General features: G+C 44.6%; 1 protein-coding gene across 3 annotated transcripts in view; it reads right to left on the reverse strand.

Moving 5' to 3' along the window:
* The window catches only part of RBM12 (RNA binding motif protein 12), a 45,567-nt gene extending 26,335 nt beyond the window's left edge, over positions 1-19,232 (reverse strand). Inside the window, exons 1-3 of one of the 3 annotated variants that reach the window (XM_075438943.1) lie at positions 19,142-19,232; positions 16,366-16,448; positions 9,213-11,868 (exon numbers count right to left, since the gene is read on the reverse strand). In XM_075438943.1, the coding sequence (XP_075295058.1) occupies positions 9,213-11,846 (2,634 nt within the window). In that variant the 5' untranslated portion in view covers positions 11,847-11,868; positions 16,366-16,448; positions 19,142-19,232. Of the gene's footprint in view, positions 1-7,233; positions 11,869-16,365; positions 16,449-19,141 lie in introns of those variants that run through there. The other 2 variants (XM_075438941.1, XM_075438942.1) reach the window with 2 other exon arrangements.
* Between the last annotated feature and the right edge of the window lie 331 nt (positions 19,233-19,563).

Consider the following 19,563-nt stretch of genomic DNA (forward strand, 5'->3'; position numbering starts at 1 on the left):
TCACGTTATCTAATTCAGGCTTTCTTCCTTACGGACTTCAGTCCTGAATCTAGCACCTCGTGAAATTCGATCTGGTAAAAAAATCCCATTATATTGCTTCTGCAGTGCTCATAAGAAACTGATTGCTTCAATTTATTCATCCCAAGTTCAGCCTTTCTTATGCCAACACTGTCCCGGTTCTTCTTTCTCCTTTCGCATATACGCTGCTGCTTAAGAGAGAGACTCACAGCCGCAGAATACTTTTCTGCCACTTATTACCATCTGTAGTATGAACATCTTCACCTCTCCATCCTAACCTGCTGCAGAATAATCATGCTTCAAAACAGAAAAACCTACAAAAAAAACCCCACCACCACAAAAACCCGGCATCAAGGAAGCAGACCAAAGGAAAGGATTTGGCCAGCAATTTCACCAGTTTTCTCTCCCCCACCCAGACTAAGAGCACAAGTATTTAAAGGTCACAAAGCACCACACTGACCTTGTGTCCCTTTTCTGTTCTCCTCCAGATCCACCTTCTCCTGCCAGTGTACCCGTTACAACAGACTCACGCCCTTCCACTCGTCCCAGTGCCAAGCGGGCCGCAACGAGCACACCACCCCCTGCGTTCACGGGAAGCGACGCCACAGCTGCAGGCAGACAGGTCTTTCCTCAAGTGCTTCTTCCATGTCTGCTAACCACAGTACTTTTGAACCTATACCCTAAAAAAGTCTGTTGTCATTAAGTCTGGATTTGCTACAAAGGTGTTCCACACCCTTCACAAAACACCGCACTGCAAGCTAAGAACCTGAAAACCCCTACAACCCAGTCCCAGTAAGCCTTCGATGCTCCCACCGCTGAGCATCGTTATTTTCGCTGAGTCAAATGAATAGTTCCAACAATTTTTTAATAAATATGCCCAAACTAAGGAAAAGGTAAGTTCTCTGAGCAAAAACCTCTCTAGTGAAAAACCTGGGTAAATGTAACAGTTGTGAAAGCATGAGCTGAATTACATTCACTCCAAGCAGAGAAACCTGGAGTTACCACCATCAGGTGGAAGCTGGCAGCACAGGCTGCCAGCTGGACCTCCTCTGGGCAGCAGCACACCATCCACACAGGGAGAGAACACCTGAATAACCCAGACACCGGCAGCCAGGACACAGTATCAGACAGCCTTGGCACGTTAGCAGTTTCTTCACCGCAGATTCTTCACCAGCAGGGCTTTTATGTGTACCTACTGCAGTAGCAGAGGAATTTGAAGATCACAAAAATACTAAAACGGTATCTGTTTTCATGGTATACATGTAAGCGAACTTGGAGCGTGCGCTGCTCAAAAACATTCAGAACAACGGGTTCTTACTATCTTTTCAAGACTAAACAAGACCAACAAGGAAGGCTACATGCTACACCACCACTCCATGGCTGGCACAGAACTTGATTACAGGGATTCCTCTCACCTTTCACCGTAACAGAGTTAAATGATGATACTACGGTCGTATTCAGTCAAGTCACTGCACAGAAAATATTCTTATTTTGGAGAGATGTAACATTATCTGCAAACTCTTACTAGGATTTACATTACACAGAATCACAGATGTTCAGGGTTGGAAGGGACCTCTGTGGGTCATCTAGTCCAACCCCCTGCCGAAGCAGGGTCACCTACAGCAGGCTGCACAGGATCTCTGCAACTGTTTTATGTAGCTTAGTAGCACAAGGCAGGAGAAACAAATGTAAAATTCAGTTTGTTGAGAGGAAGAAATAAAGGTATAGTCAAAAGCACTGAACTCTGAAAAGCAGTGCAGAAGCTAAATCACCATCAGCCTTCTGCTACCACATTGCTTTTTTGGTTTTGTTTAAATCAAAACATCTTTGGTTTCAGACAATTTATTTCTGCTTGATTTTTACAGGCACAACTAAGGACAAATTTTAACACGAAAAGCAGCACAAGCCACCTGGCAGAAGGAAAACACTGTCTGCACACTCTCCTTTCTGCTCCTGGAGTAGTTACGGTAGCCAAATACTACCTTCTCATTCAAAGAAATAGCACAACATACTGCTTGCATTGCAAGGAAGAAACGCCATTTCGATTACCACCTTTTAACAAAAATGTGGTGTCGCATCACCCAAAGCAAAGGATGAGTGTCCAGATGACAAAAAAGGCCTTCAAAAAATCCAGGACATTTGTGCAGTGTGTCACGATGCTGTGTATGTAATTTTTCAGATATACCTGACAGGCTTTTTTTTCTTTAAGAGATGCAACCAGTTTACTCAAAATGCTTTTACATGTGACGTGACACCAACTACAGCTGCCTTTAAAAACCTTAAAACAGACTCAACCATCAAAACCAATTCTGATTTACAATCTAAGAATATGCAAGACTGGGCAGGGCTCGAGTTTAACTGTTTAACAGCAAACCGTGTAGTTCAATTACTTCTCCTACATTCTGTCATTAACAACTGAATTTAAATTTCAGATTAGTTTAAGAATTTAACTATATACTCACTGTTTTGTTCTGCGCCTCTTCACACGAGCTCAGGGCTGAAGTTTCATTAGATTAGGGCATCACTTGGTGCTTTTTACTAAAGCTGAAGAGTTAAAGTTTGGCCTCAACCTTTCGATTTCAACCCTAATGCCACTTCACTGCTGTCAATGCTGACTCGCCTTTACGTGCGGACGAAAACACTGCCGCTGACCTACTGGTTACTCGGAGACAAGTTAGCTATACACCACCACCCTGCATACACGCTCACCTCACCTCTTAAAAGCATTCATGTCTACAGATGAAAGGAGCGCTAAGTGCTATAAAAACCACGCCATTTATTCGCCTGAGACTGGACCTGTAACACAGCAGACTGGCTCTGCAGCAATGCTGGAACGTGCTGGAGGAATCTTAGGCAACCGAATTGGTAATGCTTAACACTTCTGCCTTCCCCCTTCAAGGGGGTTTCCCCTACATGCAATCAACGGACTGCCAGCGCCTAGTTTTACTGTCATTACCCTCTTTGCTTTTGTAGCTGGTTGCATTAGTGTTCCTCAAGAACACAGGGTTTATAAATACTGCCCTTTTGGTTGGCTAATAATGAAATGGTATCCGCAACCACCGTTTTCACTTTCAAGCTGAGCTTCCTGCTCAAACAAACAAGGACTTTTCACATTCCGTATCCATCCTTCTCATCAAATCAAGGAGCAATGCTTTGGTTACAGTGCTGAAAACAAAAATTTCATAAAAAGCTCACATTATGGAGCACATTCTGACAAATGCAGCAAGAAGGTCACTAAGCAAAAAGACGCCACACAGAGGCTTGACAAAGTCCTATGAATTTTATCGTAAAAGGCACTCAATCAAAATTACCTAAAAGAAATTCTTCATGTAGTTTAGGTTCTGACTATATTGCTATTTTCCTCCCAAAATCTGCCTTCATTTCTGAGTGACTAGCAAACATTTCTAAGCTTCCTACTGTCACACAGAGCAACGCTACATCTACATAGTCAACATTTAATGGGAAATGGCTGAAATGAAACTAATTGGTCAAAACTATGAAATAGCTAGCTGGAAGTTCCACCTACCTTCAGATGGTCAGAAATCAGTGATACCACCCCACCAGTTCTTTGGTTAACAATACTGTGACTACAGTATGAACATTTCAAAGTCACCAGCCTTCCAGAAGCAGCAACAGGTCCAAAAAGCCATACTATGCCAAGCAAGAGAGTTTTAGGCAGAATCAATTCCTGGTTCCCCTGTGCATGCCTTCCAAGTCCTAAATTTTAAGCTTTATAGAGAAATTGTACTCCCTCAGCCGTGTACACTACGATAATCCCCACTCCACCCGCTGACGTTATTCTGGCTGTGATCTATTATCAACTAAATGAAGAACTACAGTCTAGTTCACTGGTAACTCGTAGCAAAAGACTTCCCAAAAGCTGAGGAAAAAACAGTGAAGCTGGTGTGAGTGCCGTAAACAAGAGAGTCACAAAACTGATTTGGTGGAAACCGGGCTCACATTAAACAAGAATACATTCGCTGCTTCTGAAAGCTTGCTTTAATATATTTGGGAAGCAACTGGTGAGACCATTTGAACTTAAGGCTGTTGATATGAGAGCATACGAGAGTAAAACAAAGGAGTACGCTTTGACTTGCAGCAGCAGCAGAGGAACTCGGGTCAGAATTCGGCCGGTTGCCTCCCTCCTATGCTGCCATGCTGTGAATCCATATATAAAAACAGAAGAATGACAACAAAGGAAGCTGCACAGACCTAAGTGGCAGTGAGTGGAAAGAGTCACAACTAAACCATCGGACACCCGTATTCAGTCCGGAGCTATGGAAAAGGAACACTTTCAGGGCTACTTTTCTTACATATGGTATTTATAGCCCTGAGTGAAAAGCACCAACTCAGGAAAGCAGGAAGCGCTCCCTGCACAAACAACACCCAAACACCCCACGCAGTAACAAAGCTCCAAGAAAATTACTGACAAAGTCACCTGCACGGAAAATAAGCTACCGTGTACCTACCTGATCACAAGACAGGGAACGAGCCGTGGAGTTCAGTACACAGCCACAATCCGTAAGCTGAACGCACACTACCAACTGACAGATTTTCATTCCGTGGGAAAGCCAAACCTTTCACCTACAATCATGTTCTTGCTGCCAAAAACAGATAGGAAGAGCACCCCTTGAGGTTACTCTTCCTGCAGAAGCTTTTAACAGACAGTTTCACTTCCTCTTCCTCTGGGAGGAAGAGTCATTCGCTTTGTACACAAACGCTGGCTCAGTGTTCCCAAAACCATGAACGAACATACAGCCACAGAACAGAAGTCAGCATCAGCAAACCTGCAAAGGGGCAAAGACAAGCAAATGTATTTGGCAACACTACTTCCAGGCCCAAGGCACCGCTTCTGAAAAACCTCTTACAGCAACAGAATTTAGCATTTGTTTCTTTTCTTTTTAAAGACTTGCACAATGTGTAAAGAAGCAAACTGACATAAAACTCATTTGTGTATGTCTAGACTCAAACTAAATGCTACCCCATATACCAAGCCAGTTGCAAAACTGCATCCTTCCAACCAATTATCTCATCCAAGACAGAAACCAGTCTTTCGCTTGCGCTATAGTCTGTGTTAAACAGGAATCACAATCCTTTGATTCAGGGTCTAACCCACATATCCGGATAATCATGCTAAACCCACTGCACCCTAAGAGCGGTCCGCTGTCCAACGAGAGGCTTTAAGCACCCCACAATACGTAGCAGGTTAACACTGCAGATCGGACGGCGAACACGGTTCAGAGGCGCACACTGCTGCACAACACGCCGAGGACCGACAGCACTTGCTGAAGGAAGCAGCAGCTTTGGAACCACCACAGCAGAAGACTGAGGACGAACAAAACACAGAAACCAAAATTGTTATTTACAGTTAATGCACCACTGGTGTGTCTAGGTAACTGGAAAAATATTCTTTTTCTGAGCTTCTGCAGTCTTTACTGCACCAGAACAGACTCGGCAAAACAAACTGCTGATTTCACACAGTATAGGCAACAACTTCTGTAAGGACAGCCTGCCCAACTCGGCAGAACCGACCAGCACGTCTGCTCTTCAGAAGGCAGACCTTCAACGTCAACTGGCGCATGACTACACATTTTTGCATCGATCTTCCTCTCCACTCAACAAATTCAGAGCACAGGCATTCAAGGAAAACATTAAATGCTATGAAAGGAATGCTACTTAGAATAAGCAAGAAGGATCCTTCAGTTTTCTTTAAGCCTACAAAGCCTCAAACCTCTCGTAAGTCTACATTTAGAACGTGGCAACAATTCATCAATGAGGAACGGGCTTTAACATCGTCTGTAATATTACAGAATTGACTTGTGTTAGAAACAAAATTGGACTGCGACATTTACGTGTAACTGCTTGAAAACCTGGTAACTCTGAAGTCACACTTTCATCTAATCATTGCAGTTCTTCCATGTAGGTCTCAAGTTTATAATTGAATAATTTACTACATTCATACTTTCTCTTGTGAATGGGATGACAAAAATATGTATGTTTAACAGAAATCACGTCTGAATGTAACACTTTATCACTTCTTTTTTTTCCTTTTTTCTTTTACAAGTAGTACTTAGACCCTAACACTTAAGGAACTGCTAAAAACACCAACTTGGCCAGATACAAAAACACATGTACCTTCTTTCCATAACTTGAAGAAACTGGGCCATCAGTGTCACCGACTGCATCGTTCCAGCGAGGCTAAGCAGGCTGTCAGTTCCTGACACTCAAAGCATCAAGGCCAAAACAACAGCACATTTGAGCAGTGTCCATTAGCTGATTCTTTCTGTTGCTGCCTGGTTAGCAGCCAGCCTTGAGGTGTACATGCAAGGGCAATTACACCCCTTCCACGTTGGAGACGGGACCTCAGAGGTCCAACCCCTTATTTTTAAGGCTGCTCACAAATATAAAGATGATCAAAGTAAACTATTATATCAAATCTAGCCATGCAGTCTGTTACTATAATGGCATCCTTCATAATTTAGGATGACACGCAGTTTAAGGCCGCTTCTAACATGAAAGCAAGTTGTTACAGAAAACCTCTTACGTTTGCAAGCGACACTCGACAATGAATGCTTCCTTCCACGCTTTAAAGGATCAACCGTAACTATTTGGGACAGCAGCTGTACTATTTACAGTACACACAGAACTTCTAAATATGCCACAACTCCCTATTTTTTCCAAGGGCCTACTCTCAAGGAAGAAGGGAGGATATTTACTGACCAATTTGCTACCAATTTATGCTCAAAGATATGGAGCATCAACGGCATGGCAAGATGGAAGAGCCCCTCCTCCACCCCAAATCCTCCACTTCAGCGTTCCATCCATGTCAGTGTTCGCAACACCAATGGCTTTTTGTATCGGTTTGCACTTTTTTTAGACCCACATTTAAACATCTTTAGATCGTACAGAAAACCAGCAATTAGAAAATTAAAGATTTCCAAAACCAACCTGCACTTTTCGAAAGTCCAACGGAACAGGCACACAAGCATGTTTCGCAGCATACGCTGCGTCTCACACAAACACTAGGAACCCTGTATCCATTACCAAAGTAACACAGAACCGTGTACCTAATTCCAGACACCCGCAGGTTAATTCCATTTCACAACAAGGCAAGCACTGTTGTGATCCATTTGAACTTGAAAAAAGTTATCACCAGTTTCCGCAAGTCAACACACACTGATATCTTAAATCAATTCCGTGAACAATGAAGCCAAGTTTTCCTTTTCAGTAATTTTATTCTAATGTGAAACGTGAAGAAACAAGCACCCAAATAACTCCAATATAGTATGAAACTTTAATAAAAGTTGTTTAAAAAACAAAGAGCAAAACTTTAAAAATAAACTGAAAGGCTTGACTCCTAATCACACATCTTTCTGACATCAGCAAGAGTACTTTCAGACTTTCAAAAGAAAAAAAAAAAGAAACAAAGATCTGCTGTTTAAACATTACTCCCAAAGACTGTTGAAACGCATAACATGAAGCTTCAGAGACAGACAGTTTTATTAACAGGAGGCTTAATTTTAAACAGTATATACAAATCACATGACTTTTCCAAAGTTGGGACCACCTAGTAATCTGTCAAAACAAAATTATGCTAATGAATTACAGAAGCATCTGTGTAATGCGACCGCCTCTTTATTGAAGTACACCTTTGTACAATCCTTCCACAGACTCCTGTACTGTGAACTCCTCTCGGGACGCAGCGCTGCACAGGTTTTCAAATCTCCCCTACACACCGCGGGAATAAAACTGTTGCCACTTGCACCTCGCCATTTTGCCTGACCATACACTTCAGTGTTCCATGATAAGCAACACCAAAAGGCACTGTTTTCCTTAGTCCAAAAACCAAAATGGATTAAAGTTTACTATGTTTAAGTACAATGATTTGCAGGGAATAGTAGGATTTTTTTCAGGCAATGCCCAAGTCAAAATTTATCGTAAGCTAAGCAGGGATGAACCAAAAGAATTCCACTTTTCACTTCTGTAATTACTTCCTTCCCAATTCTGTGTTTTTCCACAGAAGGTTTTACTGCACAGCAAAGAAAACGGCAACTCTTTACAGACTTTGAATACAACAGCACAACTTTATTGCAAAAATATATAGTAAACTCAGTATTTTCAAGTTTTGGAGAAAAATAAATTTTATCTCTGAATTCACCCATAGCAGTAATTCACAGAGTTGCTGAAGACAAAAGCTTCTTTCATATATAAACTAATTTAAAACTTTAGCTAGACTCCAATCTTCTACTAATAATCACCACTTTGGTTCTCTTAGCAGAGACTCTACGTAAGGAGTTCGAGACACGTTAGAAATACAACATCAATATCCCAACTAGCGTCAAAGACCCTACTCCAACTGATTCATGTAATCCTAACAAATCAAGCTACTTAAACAATGAGCGTTTTCGAGTCGTTACTTCTACTGCAAATGTTTTATAAGTGTACTACAAAACTCATATGATAATGTTCGAGGTCAGCTACACTTGTGGCAAAAGTCTTATTCTGCACAGTTATAATTGCAATATATAAATAACTAAAGGTTATTCCACAAAGAACAGCTTGAATTTTACAGAATGATTCTGCTCATACTTATAGGAATTAGTTTGGTAGACACATCAGCAATGGGCATAATTCAACTGTTCATACAGTGAGAATCTTGGAAAAAATAAAGATACATACACAAAACAATTAATCTGTGTACACTGAGAATTCGTTCAGTTGCAGAGTAAAATCAGGACTTTAAACAAAGCTTTGACCTGTAAACAAAGCAAATTCAGGCAGCTTTTAACCAAATCTAGAAACAGCTATCTATTTTACAATGGCTTGCAAGAGCACCCACCGAAGAGCTTCACTGACCTCACCCATTTCCCTTCTCCGAAGCTACGTAACACCAACCTAGATTCCTTGATAAGCACTGTGTCCAGTATAGTTTAACAAACTTCTATGATAAGTAAGAATCTGTCCAGCTTCTCCACACATTTGTTCAGGAAAATTCATTGCGCATCTACCCTTGCAGTATTTCTGATGGAAGGGCTAACCCAGTGCTCTGTCTTAGCAAAACCAATCCGTTTTACAGTTTCAACAATCCACAGGTTCTATCCTGGAAATACTATAAAAACCAATCCGGATGCATTTATCACAGCACTATGAAGATCTATTCTACAGCTACTTCATATTAACAGCTACCCTAAAACAAGTTTCACTTTTCTGGAGCCTATAGGCCTGTCATTTAAATCAACAACAGCTGCCATAGCTTCATCACGAGACTCGAATGCAACCATTGCTTCTCCAGTGGGCATGCCCTTTTCATTGTATTTTAAGCACACTGAACCAGGGATCACTTGGTAACCATAAAAGAAATCCAAAATTTCATCCACCGAAACAGTAAAGGGCATATTTTGCACTTTAATGACAGTTGGTCCTGGCTTCCCAGACGCTGTTCCAAAACCTGGGGGTCCACCAATATGTATATTTCCCGGTCCAGGTCCAAACCCTGGAGGTCCACTCAAATGTGCAAGACCACCAGCAATTCCCGGAGGGCCAGCACCAAAGGCAGGGGGTCCACTTAGGTTCCCAGGACCGTTACCAAAAGTCTGAGGACCCCCTGCAAAACCTGCCGGTCCACTCAAATTAGCAGGCCCACCTGCAAAACCCGGGACCTCGATACCCGCACCAGGTAAACCGCCAGCTGCAACTGCAGGTATTCCCGGTCTAGAATCAGGAAAGCCACCTATTCCAGGCGGTGGTAGAGGGGGACCAAACGTGCCAGACCCGCCGAAGTTACCAGGGAAGTTAAACGGAGGACCGTTGTTCGCCTCTTTAGAATTTCCCGCCAAGAATGCATGCTCATCCCCACCGGCGCCCTGTGCTCCCGGTGGCACAGCCGCGTTTGCTTGTATTGGTATTTTCAGTATCTTTTTCCCTTGAGATGGTGGGTTTCTCTCAATATCTCTCATTTCTTCCACAGTTATCAAACGCAAAACAACATCTCTTCCATTCAGTTTCTTACGATGCAAACGCTCTGCCTTACGAGCATCCTCTTCAGCTTTAAACTGAACCAGTGCTTGTCCTAAACCTTGCCCGTTATTATCAACAAGAATCTGTACGGAGTTTTCTTCTACTGCCAGTCCCTCTAGAAACTGAAGGATTTCCATTTTTGTTATATTGTATGGAATATTAGATATATGTGCACACAATTTTGGCGGGCCTGGTTCTCCCTCAGCACTCATGAGGATTTCTCTCTGGTCATAGCTGAAGTTCTGCAGTCTTTTACGAATCATATCTATCTTTTCTAACATTGCCTTTTTAGTAATTGGATGAACTTGAATAAAGCGATTCCCTATGTACTGCTTATGATGACACAAAGCTGCTTTATAATCAGCTTCATTCCTAAACTCGACAAAACCCTCTCCAATCGCCTTCCCATTAGGTCCATAAGCTATATAAATGCTGTCTTCAACTATATCCAGCTTTTTAAAAAAATCTATCACATGTTTGTTCTCTGATTCAAAGGGAAGACCTTTCAAATAAACACAGAAGCCCTGCTCGTGGGGCGATCTCGACCGCGACCTTTTCTGCCCACCGGGAGATTTTGACCTAGGATGAGCCTGGGGAGGTGGAGGGTGCGACTGCCCAGAGGGACCCATGGTTTGCTTGAAAGTTATGTGGCCTCCAGCAGCCACCCACTGCCTCTCTGTCGCAGGACTAACTTCAACATAGCGCTGAATCATCAGCATTCTGTTTCGCTTCAGTGCTTCAAATGTATCTTGAGGAGAAAAAAACTTAACTAGTCCATTTCCATTATTTCGACCTACATGATCCTTCAGCATATGGACCGCATCCACACGGAGCCCAAGGAAAAAGTCTTTCACATCAGATTCTGTTGCAGAAAAGGGCATTCCATGAACGCTGACATACAAATCGTCTGGATTGATTGGAATTGGCTTGACATTACTTTGAGAATTCATCTGGATAGGATTTACAGGATTCATGGGACCAATAAACAATGGATTCAAGCCGCTGTTCATATTCACTGCTGCTCCAGACCCATTCATTCCAGCGGGTAAAGGCGCTACGGGTGGAGGATTCATAGGAGGCATTCCTGATATGGGAGGCATAGGTGTCATTGGAGGTACGGGGGGCACAGGGGGTATCGGAGGAACCGGAGGAACAGGAGGCAGCGTGGGTACAGGAGGTGGAACAGGTATCGGGGGAATAGAAGGCATTGGTGGCAAAGATGGCATAGCTGGGATAGGAGGGATTGGTGGAGGAGGTACTGTGTTCATTGGGGATGCTGTGCTAGGTATAGTTGAGCTAAATGTTGGGCTACCAAAGGTACTCCCAAGATTTGGAGGTGCAGTCCCCATACTGGCAGTAGAAAATGTGGATATGTTTTTATTGCTTTCATGCACAGTAGTAGAAGCAGTAACTACACTAGGAGAAGGATTATTAAAGTTAGGTACAGTAGTAGGCAAGTTAACCCTTCCACTCATTCCAGAACTAGGCGGTGGTCCCGATCTGCTAGCATTTGCTGGCGGCATATCTAGATTGGCAGTTTCAAAACGCCTACGACTTAGTTCTATCATGTTCTGCATTTCAGTTTTACTGCTCAGCAATAGTGTTACTTTCGACCCTTTAATTGTACCACCTGTGCGCATCATACCAAGCCTTGCATCTTCATCAGTGGCAAAAACGATGAAAGCCTCACCCAGTTCACCCCCTACAATATGCACTCCCCCATCAGGAATGGTCAATCCAGAGAAGAAGTGGCGAATGTCCATGGTCCCCGCCACAATCGGGAGACCTTGCAAGCGGATGACCACAGCCATGCTGCGCTGAAACAACACACACCTGCAGATGAGAAAAGGCAACGGCTATGTCAGACTAGTGTTTATGACACCAGGCAATTACCTACAGACACCATCTACTATATTTGTTTACATACACCTAACATCATCTTGCAAAGATTAAGCATGTTTATATTCCGAGTTCCTTATACACATTTGTTTACTTCATACAGATTGAAGTATTAAACATTTACCAACACAATTAGCATACATTTTGCACTAGAAATTCCAAAATAACTGTTAAACTAAGACCCACAAGTGTCAGTAAAAAAAAAAAAAAAGTAAGGAACAGCAAAAATCAGAACTGCGATATCAGTAGTTGATTATTTAATGGAAAACAAGCAAAATTCATATTTTAGCCAAGAAAAAAAATTATTTACCATACACCAATATGGTATCCACTGTACCTGGCAAAGTGACTGCAAAAAATTCTGCACACCTATGGGAAATAAACAGTCCTCTTTCATTTGTGGAGGGATTTTATCTCCTGCCAGGTGAAGATGACTGGGAACATAACAGCAGGTTGGTTATGAACAAAAAACCATTATGCACAACTAGCAACAGTGAGACTCACACAACATCCTGACAGGAACCACCTAGCTTATACTGATCTTATATTTTTCTCCTAGCAAAGGCAAGAACTCTAGGTGACCGTTATTAACTAGCCCCAGACATTTTGTGGCTATACAGACCTCGCCTAAACTAAATTAACATCTATGGATATCCTAGCTAGGTATTTGGCCTTTACAACTTTCAAAAACGCGGTATAATTATTTAATAGTTGCAGATGTTCCGTCTAGTATTATACCTTCCATCTCAGGCACAAGTACATGACTTTCACCTCCACAGCTGAGGTTACTAGAAGCTTAAGATCAATTCTGAACAGGCAGATCTTGACAGCTACCTTGTACACACTCTACAGAAGCGCCTGAGGTCATATCAGAAGCTCAAGATAAAAAGGAAACTACGTAATTCTCACTTATGCTTGACAAGCTTTCTACAAAGACTGAAAGCATCATATTAATACTAGCACCGGTTCAGAAGCCAGCCTCACATCCTAAACAGTCAGCAGTAGCACCTAGTTCCACCCGAGCCACTTCATCTTTGAAACTTCTTGACGTCCTCAGCACAAGACAGCTAAGTATCTGTATGGAAGACCTCTAAGGCTCCCATTAGTCACGTACAAATGGTGTTTATGAAGCATCTGAAACCCAGGATGAGCCAGCTACACAACGCAACACCAGGAGGCAGCGCACCACCAACGACGTCCGGCTGTGTGCCACAGCTATGAGCGACTACCATCAGTGACTACCTCCCAGCATTCCATATTCAGCTAGGTATGGTATCCCAGCACACAGTCACATCCTTCAGTCAGCTGCATTTGCCTGTCCAGGTCTCCCAGCCGCTTGAGAGTAGACATGCCTCGCATACATCCTTTACTATGTAAAGCCACTACCCAACAATTCAACCACCAACATGTGAGGCTGAATTCAGTATTTAACGAAAACAAGAGTAAAAGCTCTTCTACAGCAAAAAACAGAAGCAATTCTTTTGTAAGCATGATGGAACTTCAGATCACTCAAGTGGGTACTGCAGTATTTTGTTCTGTTGCCCAGTAAACCAGAGCTAACCCCTTCCACACACTGCTGAACTGAAGCAACGTACTGGGGTATTAGAGGGCACTGGCCCACATCCAGGTGCCACCAGAGAAGCACAGAGGACCTTTCTCCCTCAAGCAAACAGCAGACGGGCCCACTGGCTCAGTGTCAGCTCTGCTGCTCTAGCTGCTGCAAACAAACATCTGACTGCCTACTGCAGCGTCTTGAAAGAGAGAGTGAACTTGCAAGACGAACACAAGAAGGTCTAAAAAAAAAAATTCTAGCTGTACATACTGGTAAGAACACCCCTAACCTGCCAAAGGATGGCAGCAACAGAAAGGGGAATATATACTAAGCCTCGGCGATTATTTTTCTAAAAGCATCTTTCCCATCTCCACAGCAAGCTAACAAAAGCAACACCTTCCATTTTTCTCTTACAGTGATACTCACATTAAACTTGAGAATGAAGTTCATTGCCCGATCATTTTCCAACAGCAAAATAACTGCCCCATGTGGAAAAAACAGGCCAGAGTAAAAGCCTGCTATGTACACACCTGAGAAAGCATGTAAGACTTTTTACACTGTTTTGAAACAGCAGTATTTTTCAAGGATTCTGTAGTTTTATTTTAAATTTGCCTAACGTTGACAGCAATCTCTGAAACTAAGGTTAAAATGAAAACTCTGCCTATTTTAAGGAAGCCGTACCACAGGCGATCGTAAAACTGAAGGTTACTACGTTATGCTGCAGGACTGCTTTCGAATCAGACGACCCTGAGGCAGGCAAGCAGTATAAAAGCATCCCCGGTTTTGCACCTATGCTTCGAAAACTAAAATAATACTAACAGCCTATCTTGCTAGGAGGTTTCCATTTCCTCTATTACCCATGACACAAAGAAATGAGTTTCATAAATTTTTACGTATCAGGAGTTAGACATTTGAAGTTTCTTGTGTTAAATGGGAGATTACTTTTAGTTGTTTCCTTACTAATGCAAAAGGGATGACAATCCGATACGGCTATTAGTTGAACAAAAGCCAGTTGGGAAGGTTTTTCTGCTCAGATATGCTGGTTCAGAACATCCTATATTCTTTATCAGAACTGACATCTGCTAGATAACTGCATTTACTAATGATTTACAAATTAACAGGTCACAAAAGAACCCTTCAGAGGAGTTCCAGCATTTGAACATTTACGTAACTTAGGGGATAATGCAAGTGTTTCAATCTTGCATGAAATTCAAGACTTCATTATAAATGCTAACAGACATCTTGAAGTTTTGTTACTAAGTATTCTATTTAGGTTCACTAAATTACTGTTGACAAAAAGCCCCAAACAGCTGCTGAGGCATACAGTTTCTAGAAAAACTAGCTGCAGCGACTCCAGCGTAGTTAATTCCATGCACAGTATTAACCAAATGCTTGCTATTAAGCAAGAGCTAACAGTAGCATGGTATGAATAAAAATAATTTTAATGACCTTACCCCATCAAATCTATTTGGCAAAAAATACTTTGCCAACTCAAAACATACCTGCTTCAAATTTTTCAGGATTTCAGTGCTTTAACAAAGTACTAGTGTCACTTCTGTGATTTGAAAAAAAATCACAAGGACCAGAGGGCCAGATTTCACATTTCTAAGCACCCACAAGTCCGATTTTTTCCAAAATGCACTTAGGAGGAGACAATGACCCACTCAAATTTTCCAACTCATGAAAAAGCAAAGGCTGCTCAAATATTTCACAGGTCACTTGTAAAGATCACCATCCATGCAGAGGCAACATCAACTTCGGACACAGCATGGCCTACACACCTGGTAAGCGTGCACAGAAGGCTTTTGTTGAGCTGTTTCAGAGGTGTTCTCCAGCTGCCTGCTTTCCCCCCTAGTACAAAAAGGTACTTGAAGGCAGAAGTAGGTTTTGTAATCATTTTGTGTGTTTGGTATAGTTTTGGAGAGACCAGAAGCACAAAATCCTAAAGTTGCACTATGGACAAGCCATCTCCATTAGCAAGCCAAGATCAAAAATGGAGAGCAACAGGCTGCCAATAATCAACTTGATTTAACTCATCTGATGAGCCTTAACAGCATGTTCATGTCTTGAACGTCTAAAAAAGTTGATGTTACACTGGAAAAAGGTGTACACGATGATAATATTGCTTCTTCCATCTATGTGCTAATCAGTAAAACAAACAGAATTTGGGTCACATGCAGAAACTGATGAAAACACCAGACTAGCCTCTTGAGATGAATGCATTTTTCAAATTAAGAAAAGTTCAGAAGATTCAACATCGTCCCTGGGGAGTATTAAAGTACCCACATAGTACACAAGCATACACAACATCTGTGGCAATTCCTGCACAAAGACTACAAAGTTTGTAACACTGGTGCTGTAGGAGGAATTTTAAGCATCCAGGCTGAGACTGTCTAGCAACAGCTAAAGTTGCAGACTACAGTTTTGCTTTTTTTTAAAAAAAAAAAAAAAGGCTAAAATCAACCTGTTAGGCTCAAATCAGCTCAGAGATGACTATCTTAATCTGACCCCTTTACAAGCTGCAAAATCTAATTAGAATCACTAACTGTACACTTCTAAACTCCAGTCGTTAGAAACATGCAGACCTGTGGCCTGCAGCAAAGCAGCTACATCTTCCAACACTGCAAAATAACTGGTAGAGTGCTCCGGACTACCACATGCTGACGAAACAACAAAACATTCGTTTGGCAGAAAATTCTGTTTACAAGAACAACACTGCCAGATCCCCCATCACCAGTGGGAGTCAAAGGACAGAGACTAGCTACAGATTATTTGACCCAAGTGTTCTGATGCCAATTCACAGATTCCAAAAGCTTCGAATATTTCTTAAGATATACTCAATAAGCATACAAAGAAGTCTTCAATTCAAAGGCTCTTACCTGCAAAGACAGATGTTTTTTTCTTAACAAGTAGCAGAAGCCAAGCCAATCCTGTGGGCAACCAATTAAAACCAACTTTTAGACTGCAATAAAGAATAAATGGAGGCAAAAATCAATGCAGGCAACACAACAGCAGTAACAGTCCACAAAGAACTGTATATAAAGAAAGTTCAAACCTGTGACCACCACAAGGCACTGCGACATACAACGACCACAAGAGTAAGAGTGCATTTTCTAATGCTTTACACCTGTATGACTTGCTGATAGTTGCATCACAGCTTTCAAATGGTTCTGAGACATGAATGTGCCTTCCACAAAGCATATAAAAAGAACCAGAAAACGTCCAAAGAATCTTTCAAATTTTCCCATCACCAATAGGTGAATGAATTACTCTTTCAAAGGCAAAGAACAAGAATTAAATACTTGAAAACCCTCAATTTCAACAAACCCTTGCTCCACCACAATGATATTCCTTCCTCCAACTGCGCACCTTCTCATTTGAACACAGCAACACAAGCCGCACCTCAGCAAGCCTCCCTGCAGCTGCACACAAGGAACTCTTCCTGGGTCACGCAAACCACTGAAACCACAGGACATTTCACAGCCACCTCGCCAAAGCAGACAGTAAGGAATCCCCACTGAGATACTGCGTTTTCAGGTGTAATCTGTCTTCTCATTATCCACGTCCTGATCAAATGCCAGTCTTTTCCATCTCTGTATAAAAATTGTCTTCCTGGAATTACAACTCAACAAAAGAGGCAAACACTGTAAGTGGCAACATATGTATTTTGTATTTAAAGAAGGGATGAAAAACCCTTGCTCTTTCCTTGCTTAGTAGACCATCTCATACTAAAATTGTGATTCTTTGGAAAACTATCCAGGAATTAACCACACAAAGAACAAAATAATTGTCTCCTCACACAACTCAACAAGCCATTTTCAGTCATAAGCATCATTACCAAAGTGAACTTCGAGAAAGACGTACTAGCAAACCATCCACAAACTGCCCAAGAGAGGGAATTCAAACAAACACAGATAGTCACAGATCTTCCAGGACATCCACACCAGACTTACAAGTGAGAAAGATACAACTACGCTCTTCAGACTTACATTAAAACAGCAAATGCATTTAGGAAAAGATGGTCTTTTTATTTTTTTATTAGACCTTTAAGAGAAACAAGCAATCCTGTATTAGAAGGATTCAACTATATACCTTCATATCTAGCAGTGTCAAACAGCCCTTTACAACGCAGGAAAGAACGTAATCACCTGAAAAACAGTTCATGCAAAAACACAGCTGCTTCAAGAAGGAGATAAATCTTTCATGCACAAGGAAGTTTCCATTTGGAAGAACACCCCAAATCGTTCGATGTATTTCCAGTACAGCAACCACAGAGTTGCACATCTTCCTCTTCACAGCACTGAAAACAAGCTGAAGATGTGCAGTGGACTAAGGCACGCTACAAAGTGAAACAACACAAACAAAACCAAGCAGCGTTCTTCAGAAAAGGTGCAAAACTCCACGCTAGTATGTTTAACCTTTCCACCGAACAGCATCTACTTTTGTTGGCGAGTCTCAATTCTCTCAACGTGAAAGAAAACTGTCTGTCACTCACGTACGTAAAGACGTCCTTTCCAATCCACCCGACTCGCAAGAGCACATCAGCTAGGCAAAGAGGGAGCAGGGCACAGGCTCTGCCGCACAGCGCTGGCTCTGCACCTCCGGACTTCGCAGGGCAGACTCTGCACAACACCCTACCAGCCACGCAGAAAGAACCTCCATCCACTGGGCACAACACAGCCGATGGAGCAGCCTCAGGAGGAGTGCACCGAGGAAACCACCCGCCCATCCTTCAGCCTACCCCCAGCAGACCGAGGCGGGCAAGAAAATCACTAAGAAGAACGGACAAGGTTAAGAGTGAGTAAAACCAGAGCCAAGAGTTTTTTAGTTTTTCCAAAAGAAAGCTCACGCAGACTCCTGGGTTACTTCTGGGACCCACTTCAACACCAGGTTGGGTTTAGCTTTGTATTTTGGGGGGGGGACGAGGTGGGGGGGCGTTGAGAGTTTACTTTTATTAGTGGAGCAGAGCATGACGTTACCGCACGGCAACTTCGCTGACGTTCACCGGGTAACCCCGAGGAGCGGCGGCAGCGCCGCAGGCACCGGGGACCTTCTCCCCCGCTTCGCCCCCGGGCCCGGCCGAGGAGCGGCCGCCGCCGCCCCGCCGGGGCCCCCCGCCACCAGCCCCGCCGGGACCGGGTCCGCGCCGCCGGCCCCGCGGCCGCCGAGCCCCGCAGCTCCCGCCGCTCCCGGACCGCGCGGCCCCCGCACCGCCCCGGCCGCCGCCGCCGCGCACCCCGCGCTCCGGCCCCGCCGCCGCCTCGCTCGGCCCGCCCCGCCCCGCCGGCCGGGCCCTCGGCCCGCACATACTCACCTGCCCGCGCCGGCCGCGCGGCTCCGCGGGCCGCCGGGCGCGGGGGGAGGCGCGGCGGGACGGAGGGAGGGCGGGAGGGGGCGGGCGGGGGCCGGCCCAGGCCCCCCGGCCTCAGCGCCCCGCGCCGCGGCCAGGCGGAAGCGGCCCCGCGGGCCCCGCGCGGGAGGCGCCGCCCGGCCCGGCCCGGCCCGGCCCGGCCCTTTGTGCGCGGGGGCGCGTGCCAGCCGCGCCCGCCCGCCCGCCCGGCCTCCCCCCGCCTCGCCTCGCCACGCCGCGGGCCCGCAGCGCGGGGCAGGGCAGGGCAGGCGGCCCGGCCCGCCCAGGCGCCGCCGCGCTCTTACCGAGGGATCTGCGCGGGAAAGAGGGTCCGAGCGGAGCCGAACCGCCCCGGGCCCCGCTCCGCGCCGAGCCCAGCGACACCGACGGCGCAGCCACACAAAATGGCCGCCCCGATGCGGCGCCGCCAGGGAGGGGCGGGGCCTGCGCCTGGCGGCCCGGGAGGGGCGGGGCCCGGCGGCGCGCGCAGCGCCTCCTGCCCCTTGCCCCGCCCGGGGAGCGGCGCGCGGGGGCAGACAGCGCATGAGCGGCGCGGCGTGCGGGGCGGTGCCGCGCCGGAGGGGCGGGGCTTGTCGTGACAGAGCGTCTTGTGCCTCCCCTGTCAGGACAGGCCTTTCTTAAGGAAACGCCACAGCGGCAGGCGGGGAAGAGCGCGGGGGCTCGGGAGGAGGTGGCGCGCAGCTGCCCCCGCAGGGGAGGGGCGGGG

Source organism: Opisthocomus hoazin, chromosome 18, assembly GCF_030867145.1.
Source record: "Opisthocomus hoazin isolate bOpiHoa1 chromosome 18, bOpiHoa1.hap1, whole genome shotgun sequence".
NCBI lineage: Eukaryota > Metazoa > Chordata > Aves > Opisthocomiformes > Opisthocomidae > Opisthocomus > Opisthocomus hoazin.